The sequence below is a fragment of the Oncorhynchus tshawytscha genome, linkage group LG27 (assembly GCF_018296145.1).
Source record: "Oncorhynchus tshawytscha isolate Ot180627B linkage group LG27, Otsh_v2.0, whole genome shotgun sequence".
Lineage (NCBI taxonomy): Eukaryota > Metazoa > Chordata > Actinopteri > Salmoniformes > Salmonidae > Oncorhynchus > Oncorhynchus tshawytscha.
The window spans coordinates 9,687,009-9,695,611 of NC_056455.1; the positions used below are offsets into that span (position 1 = coordinate 9,687,009).

The 8,603-nt window shown below is 44.5% G+C and overlaps 1 protein-coding gene across 1 annotated transcript; it reads left to right on the forward strand.

Annotated features, from left to right (window-relative positions):
* The first annotated feature begins 500 nt into the window (after positions 1–500).
* On the forward strand, positions 501–5,217 carry wnt9b (wingless-type MMTV integration site family, member 9B). Its single transcript, XM_024433209.2, has 4 exons — positions 501–700; positions 1,694–1,947; positions 2,815–3,080; positions 4,715–5,217. The coding sequence occupies exons 1-4, from the start codon at positions 615–617 to the stop codon at positions 5,174–5,176; spliced, it is 1,068 nt and encodes a 355-aa protein (XP_024288977.2). The 5' UTR covers positions 501–614; the 3' UTR covers positions 5,177–5,217.
* The last annotated feature ends 3,386 nt before the right edge of the window (positions 5,218–8,603 follow it).

The window sequence follows — 8,603 nt, forward strand, 5'->3', positions numbered from 1 at the left end:
CAAGCAATGGTGGAGATTCAACTGTAAAAAGTATGTATTGCTTAATAAATGCCTATGTAATCCTATACCTATAAACCAAGATCCATTTTTTCTATAACAAGTGAATCTGCATCTTTGTATTTGTAGGCTATGTCTACCTTCTCAGGCAGCTACAGAACTTCTTAAAGGAGCACAGTTGGTTATAGTCATTCTATAGCCAGCCATCCTATAGCCTATAGTTATTCTGGTATATGCCCATACACTTGCCACTGGTGTATCCACCATAAACATGGCACAGTAGATCTGTCAGTGGGTAGAATGAAAATGCACCAGCAAGTTTGAATATGAGGCACAATAATGACAAAACCCAACGAATGCTCATCACAGACAGGTAGATTTGCTACCTGTCACTTCCATCTAAGTGGGGGCGTTTCCATGGTTGGGGTGGGACGACAAGGGAGTCCAATGGGCGTGTGGCACGATGATGCGCTCCCCAGAGGCCTTGCCTCCCTTGGGACCGCGCCTGCCGCAGTGGACCGAAGTTTGTGTGGGCCACTTAGAGGTGAGCCTGCCAGACGGCACAGACTTTCCCAGTGCAGAATCAGCGAGATGAAGAGCAGCGTCGACCCGTCATCATGTGCTCTAGGCTCCCAAGGACTGCCTGCCTACTGCGACTCATTGAGCTCTGCATCCTCCTCTCGCACACTGCAGCATATTTTGGGTCAGCCACAACTCTTTTACTGTTTTGTCTCTGAAGATTTATTGTCTTTTCCTTACTTCTAACATATACAGCAGATCGATGTCTGTAGGAAATAATGCATGTGATGCGACGTACATTGCCTGCCTTATGATGGAAGCCCAGCGTTCCATGACTATCGTGCGCAATTACGCACGAGACCATAATGTAGGACTGTAAATGTTGACTTGTTTGGATGTTCAAATCCACAGAGATTTATGATTGCATTTTTCTGCTATCTAAAAGTAAACAAAGTAGACTAGTTTACAAGGCTGTGTGACAATTTTTCAAATAGGCCTACATCCTTATGATACCACTACATTTTAATAATATTCTTGATGATTATTCATTTGCCAAATAAGTCTCAGAGCAGAATATTTGAATATTTAAGATAGCCTTTGTATAATCTATGACTTGCTGTGAGTGTGAATGGTTTCTCACGGTCTCTTGAGCTCTCGAGTTTGGCACCACCTCAATTCTCTCACTTTTTGGCAATAGTCGAAATTTGTATGAGGGAGCTCATTTGCATGCATAAACAGATTTGTTTTAATATTTGATTTTAAAATTAGAATCCTACACTCCATTTTTTTTTTACCATTATCGTGTGGTTTTATTGGGCACATGTGGGTAGGACAGACGAAGTCAAATATAGGCTGATATGTGCGACATTTTGATATGACTTACTACGTTTATACTTAATTGCGCGTATACCTATGTGTGTTGTTAAAAGCTTGTAGAGTCAGCAAAAACGATACATATTGTTTCTATTTCTAGGCTATGGCTCTATAAACAAAATGTAATTGTTATGGACACATGTTATAGAAATGACTCTGGAACAGCATGTTTTCTTTATTATTTATAGGTTTATAGGTTTATATTCTCTTGATAAGATTATTTATATGACATTTTCCTTTTGAATTTGGTAACGTCAGTGATAACTATACTGCACTGAATGTATACATTTGTCTCCTTTGAAAGACTGACAGGCCGAGAGCCCTTGGTCTTTTTACCTGCCCCGTTCTCCAATGAACCCCCAACGGGAAAAGCTCACCTAAAACAATGCGAGCAGATGACCCTGGCCCGTAGGCAGAAACGACTGTGTCGCCGCGAGCCGGGTTTGGCGGAGACGCTGCGTGAATCAGTGCGCCTCAGCCTCTTGGAGTGCCGTTATCAATTCCGGAACGAGCGCTGGAACTGTAGCTTGGACGGCCGCGGGAGTCTTCTGAAAAGAGGTGCAATAATATGTCATCAATTCACAGAGTTCCATGTATTTACACACAGAGAGATATGAGGGAAAGATTTCCATCTGGAGGGACGCATCATGGGAAGCATGTAAACATGTAGGCCTAATAGCCTAGATTGATGTTATGTTGTGAATATCGTAAGGTTCAAATTACTACTTGATGATGCAAATGATTTCTCAAGTGCAACAATGCAATTGATTGAAAATGTATGTATATTGAATTGATAAATTGACTGTTGTGGGGTAGTTGAGTGATCTCAAAATAATGAGCCATGCTAAACTCTAGTCTATAGCCTACAAAAAAAAAACTCCACCACCCTTATAAAATAATTTTAGAGCATGGTTATGCTATCAGCACGAAGAGCCATGAACAGGTCAGCATGGAGTTAATTAAGGGCTGAAGAGCCAAAAAGCCCGGTGCGGCGGGGCCTACGATGGACCAGTGGTTATTTATATCTCCCCAAACCGCCCAGTTACCAGAGGAAAAGGGCGACGTGATTACTCACTTTCATCTGGGGGAAAAAATCCTTCCTAGTCAAAATAAGAATTAATTGGGTTAAAATACATCATAGCGATGTCTCTGGGCTAAGCAAATAACAGTGCGAAATCATGACCAACTCTGGTAACAGTCAGCAGACGAAATCATGACACAACTCTTTAAATGGAACACTGGAGTAGAAACATGGGAGTAGAATGTAACCAAAATATGTATCTCATGAGCTTGGATGATAGTCTAGTCTTTGCATGTCTGGGCCTAGCCAATTTATGAGGAGTAAACAACATTTAAAACAAATTTTTATATAAAAAAAATTATTGTAGACTATTATTCATTGTTGATGTCATTTGTCTATTCCAGGCTTCAAGGAGACAGCCTTTCTTCTTGCGGTGTCTTCAGCGGCATTGTCCCACGCACTAGCAAAGGCTTGCAGCTCAGGCCGAATGGAGAGGTGCACATGCGATGACTCCCCAGGAATACAGCATCGTGAGGCATGGCAGTGGGGGGTCTGTGGTGACAACTTGAAATACAGCACCAAATTTCTCAAGAAGTTCTTGGGCCAGAAGAGGGTCAGCAAAGACCTGAGGGCACAGATCGACTCCCACAACATTAACGTTGGAATCCGGGTGAGTGAGTGTTGACGTGTGCATAAGCTCAAGCAAAACAACAAGAAGCCCATTAAGCATTTGTGAGTGACACTATTGTGGCATAAGTTCATTTTTTCAAAATAGAAGGTATAAGCCTATGCCAGTAGTGAGTAGTTTCCTCCCAAACATCATAAACATATCAGCCAATAACAGCTCAATTTTAGACCCACCAGCAGAAGACAAACCCAACACTGCTCATCATACAATGAACTCTTCAAACAGAGGCAGCAGGGACTGTGTGACTTTACCAGGTCTATCCACTGAGTCCTTGCCCATATATCTCATCCAGTGCCAGTAGTCCCACTCCCCCTGCATGGTGTCTCCCTTCCTGTAGCCCTGGTGGATAGATAGCTACTGGGCCTGGGCTGGTTGAGGCTGAAGGAGGCAGAAAGTAACAGGGATAGGAGAGGAGACAGACTGCTGTCAGATCCCTGTAGCCAGGTGTTCCAAGGCAGGCATGATAAAGCTTGCTGTGCGGGCCCACAGAAAATTAAAGGTTTCCCGTCAGAGAGAACAATTATAACTGTTGCCTCTTTTAATATACGAGCAAGCATTTTTTCCACATACTGTATGGCACTGAACTGTGCTCTTCTCCATAAATCCACAATGTTCATACGTTAACCACTATGTGTGTATTTGTGTGTGTAGCTTAGAAACAGCCAGCCCCAAGGCTCTTCCTCTTTACCTTTCAAACTGAGGCAGCAGGCCCTTCAGAGGGAGAGAGGGAGAGATACAAACAACAGGATGAACTAAAGTAGTCTATCTTATCTTATCTTTCTTTATTGAGTGTGGTGTTTTCCTCACCTTCCACCTATCCGGCTCAGTAGAGACCCGGAGGTGGTTGTTTTTTCACAACACCCCCCTCTAACCCTCATCCCTCAGTAATGTTCTGAGATGCCCCTGAGGGGTTCATACCTGTGTAGGGCGGAACTCGGCAGAACTCTTCAACCCTGAAGTAGCCCCTGGGTCTCCCCCTCCCCGTAAGGATGACCCCCATGCCGCATGACCTGTCTCTGGCCCCCACCCAGTTAGAGTCTCTCTGGCTGAGTGCCTCAGCGCTGGTACCCCCACCCCACCACCACCAAGCTCAGTGAACTTTTGAACGAAGGCATCCTTTGGCCTTCTAACCCAAACTCTCTAACTGTTTCAGCTTTTTAAACTCTTATGATCGTTTTCCGTGCACACACACACAACACACAAAGGACAGGGTGGAAAGATTCTGCTGTCTGTCTGTGATGCCTGTCTCTAATGCCTCAGGCTTCATAGGAGAGAGAGGAGAGAAGCAACGAGAAAGAGCTAGTTTCAACACATTGAAAAAACGAATCCGCAGGCGCTGTCTCAATGCGAGACGTCAGGTGAATGAAATACTGCATGCCGAACAGTCTCCCTAATCCATCATCTCAACTGTTCATACTGAGCTAAACTAAAGGATGACTAGCCCCATACCATCTGACCCCCGCCCCACCAACCCACCCTGCAGGAAACTGGTTCCCTCTGTCTAGATAGGCACCGAAGATAAGAGCCCAGTTAATGAATCAGACTGAAGAAACTGACATCTCACTCTCTTCCCCTCCCTCCTCATCACCCTCCTTTCCCCCCTACTTCATTTTCAGGCAGTGAAGAGTGGCCTGAAGACTACCTGTAAGTGTCACGGCGTCTCCGGTTCCTGTGCCGTGCGGACCTGCTGGAAGCAGCTGTCCCCGTTCCACGACACCGGGCGGCTGCTCAAGTTCCGCTACGACACGGCCGTGCGTGTGCTGAGTGTTACCAACGAGGCCACCGGGGAGACGGAGCTGGCGGCGCCGCGTCGCCATGGCCAGAGCCACCGGTCCACTGACCTGGTGTTCCTGGAGGACTCCCCCAGCTTCTGCAGGCCGTCACGCTACTCTCCCGGCACGGCCGGACGCTCCTGTGCCAAGGACACCAGCTGCCAGAGCCTCTGCTGCGGGCGCGGCTACAACACGGCCATGCACCTCACCACACTCTCCTGCCACTGCCAGGTGCGCTGGTGCTGCCATGTAGAGTGCCAGACCTGTGTCAGGGAGGAGGAAGTGTACACCTGCAAAAATACCTGAAAAGGGGGAGAGATGGAGACAAAAATGGGGAGAAAAAATGGGGAGAACACTGAGAGAACATTCAAAATGGCAGGACTAGAACCACTCAGACATTACTCTTGATAAATTAAAGGGTTTGACTTTTAAACATACCCTTACAAATGCCTGTTCTGAACTGAGAACTGTTTTGGGAAGCATGGAAATGGAACAAGGTCATAATGTTTTTGGTAGTTTGCCACTTGTTGGAATCGAACATGCGCTGTCTCCTCAGATGAGGCAGTATCAAGACCACTTTCTGCTTTGCTCTTACTGAATACACTGACATCACAGACCTTAAGTGAGAGGGAGAGAGGGTTGCCTTGCTGGACAGTTATGGGCAGGGAATGGGCTCTTCACCAGGTACTGGAATGGACAGTAGGTCACCATCATTATTTGGCAACATCATCTCTGTGAGAGCCCTGACAGTTCCATTGGTCCTGTCCTCTTGTCGGTCGGTTCCTTAGTCCGTTTGTCTTACTGCTACTATGCTGTAGTGCTTAAATCAAGATTTAGAGCATTTCCAAAGTGGCAGAAAATGCCAGAAAGGAATCTAGAGGCTCTTGACTTCTGTCTCCGTCTGCCTGGATGTCTCATTTGCTGTTTGCTTGTCTCTTTATTTGCTGTGAGAGCAGTCTAAGGGTTCATTCATTCATAATAGAAAAATGAAGCACTTATGTTGGCTATGTTATGTGTAGTACTTTACTCATTTGCTTTAAGGTGAGAAATGTATCTGGGTCAATACTGATATCCACCACACACCTTAAAAAGTCCCATTGAATCACTGGATGTCTGAATATGGAATGCTAGTACAGGTTTCCTATAATCACAGTGAGTTAGTATGTCATTTATGACTAAATGCAGTCATAGGTTTATTGTGTGGTAAAGTAGACCCGTTGTCTCTTGTGAGAATGTCTATGATAATACTACATGTTTTACATTGTTAATACAGTTAAAGGAAAAATGCAAAGGAAATTGCACTCAAACTAAGGGAAACTCCAAACACTGTCCATAAAAACGGCTATGCAAAGTTTTCTTTTGCTGACACTGTAAAGAACTTTGCTCTATTTTTTTTATTTATAAGTAGGCATGTCTGCACGCACTGTGCTGTGCTTTCAAGTGTGTTCCCCTGACCAAATCAAACCGTTTTCTCTACAGTCTAATTCAGGCACATCTTTGTTCTCTAATGTCTTTGAAATGGCCCAATCATGCTGCTTGTTTTCTCAATTACCAATCAGAGAAAATAGCAGTATTTGACTCCACCATTCCTCCAGCTCTCCATGCCAGACCTCTGTGTCTGTCCGTGGGTTAGGGTTGAAGGTCCATATCTGCCCCTAGGGTTTTAGGCACCCATTTATGTTCCAATATTTTTAACAATCGTTTCAGTTCCCTGTGCCAGTGTTTATTTTCTTGTTTATGCAGAGATAGAGTTATGTACATGGATATAACTGATATCAGCCTCAAAGCATATTAGACAGTGGAATCGTATATATCTCTACCTCATCTGGTCTTTGGGCAATTATCATAATGATTTATTTGCCTTGCAAATAGTTCCTTGTGTCTGTCATGAAACTAAAGTCAAACTTTTAGATCAATGTACAATTCCTTTAAACTGGGTCATAGCTGTATACTGTAACAATATGATTTACATTTTGACATACTGTATATTCTTATTTAAAAGCAATTCAAATAAATCAACATATACATTTGTAAAAAAATGTCTTTGTCTCCATTCATAGTTACTATAAGTAATGATCAAGCTTGTTACCTGTTACTATATTTTACTTTCTCATCTTAAAATGAAAGTACGGGTATGAAAGTAACTTCTCTTTCTTTCATCCTGATCAATTTGTCACCCTTTCTCTGTATGTCTTTCTCTCGCACACACACACACACACCAATCACAGAATCACAGTCACAAAAGCCACGGCCATACACCTGCCCTGAGCTCCACACACGAGCAGTCTCTCTCCAGCAAAACCACTTCCTGATTGTGCTGCTCTGCCCTCCTTTTCATCTGAAAGGACTGTGGTCTCAGTGCATCACTCTCAACCACCAACTGCCCAACACATGCAGGGGGAGGAGAGCAGCACGCACATACAGGTGTTCTGCCTCTGGCACGACAGGCCAGCCATGATGACAACAATAATGATGATGATGTCAAAGATGATGATGTAGAAGAATGTTGTCTGCAGAATGTTTTTTCCCCTTTGACCTCAATATACAGTGCGCCCCTCAAAGGGCAAAAGGTCATATGTAACACTGATGATTAGAAATTAAATATTCGTACCTGTGAGAGAAGGCTCTCCACTGGGAACCAAATCACACAAAGGCTTATTATTGTTTGAGATATTGCTACATTTACAGACTGTGTTGTGTCCTGGAGCTTTTGATGTTTATCTCTGATCACAGTGATTAGACATGAGCATTCTCTGCTCCAACATAATGAACTCTGCTCTATTAAAACATCCAACAGGTCACATGTTGACACAAGCAGACTGCTGGCTCATATAGGACCCCACATAATGACTGTTTATCAATATTTACCTTTATTACATAAAATTGCTTACAATAAGAGGGGGGTGAAGAGGGAGAGAGAGTGGGAGAGAAAGGACGGGAACGCAAGGACAAGACGGAAGGATGTGTCGTTGACTTGCGAGCCGGACGAGGGGCGAAACAGAGATATGGAGAGAAACATAAAGAGAGAGAAGTCGATGGAAGGATGAGACGGGGGGATCGTTTGGAGCCCAGGAGGCTGATCTCCTGCTGCTGCTGTTGTTGTTTTATAATGAACTCCTAAAGCCTTCATTTCCCCCACTGCCCTGAGTGGAGGGGGCTGCTGAGTCCACTGCCATCTTCTCACGCACAAGCCCCCAGGGACAGGACTGAGGCAGCTCAGAGTTGGGAGTCTGGGGAGCTTCAGAAAGGGGGGTAAACATACACGTGTGTGTGATTGTATTTCTATGTGCAGACTGAAAACAGCAAGGTAAGGGAAGATAATTGTTTTTGCATATGTGTGTGTGTGTGCACCTGTGGTTAGCATAATGAGAGTGGTGTTCGTGTGTGTTTATAGTCCCAGTGTTCATGTGCGAGTGTGTGAGGCTGGCCAGGAAGGCTGGATGTGCTCAAACTCTTCACTGTCATCCTGAAACACAACAGAGGCGTGAATGACATACACAATGTAGGGTGACGGTGGCAGTAACACTATCCTCCCTGTGTCTCTGTTGGCCGGGTTCAGTGGGTGGTGACTATGCTGGGCTGGGCTGTGGAAATGTGTCATGCTCTGATGGATGAAGACGAATTGAGCTCTGAGCCTGGACATTTTGATTCATGTATTTGTATGATACATTTGCGTTGCTTAGCGAATGCCCTTATCCATAGCAACATACACAGCTTTCAGGTTTATATATTA

Bases quoted from the DNA above. Each gene is read 5' to 3' on its own strand.
- wnt9b (XM_024433209.2), top strand. From the start codon at position 615: ATGTGCTCTAGGCTCCCAAGGACTGCCTGCCTACTGCGACTCATTGAG. The intron at 701-1,693 runs GTCAGCCACAAC...CTCCTTTGAAAG, and splicing joins CACACTGCAGCATATTTTGG to ACTGACAGGCCGAGAGCCCT. The intron at 1,948-2,814 runs GTGCAATAATAT...TGTCTATTCCAG, and splicing joins CGGGAGTCTTCTGAAAAGAG to GCTTCAAGGAGACAGCCTTT.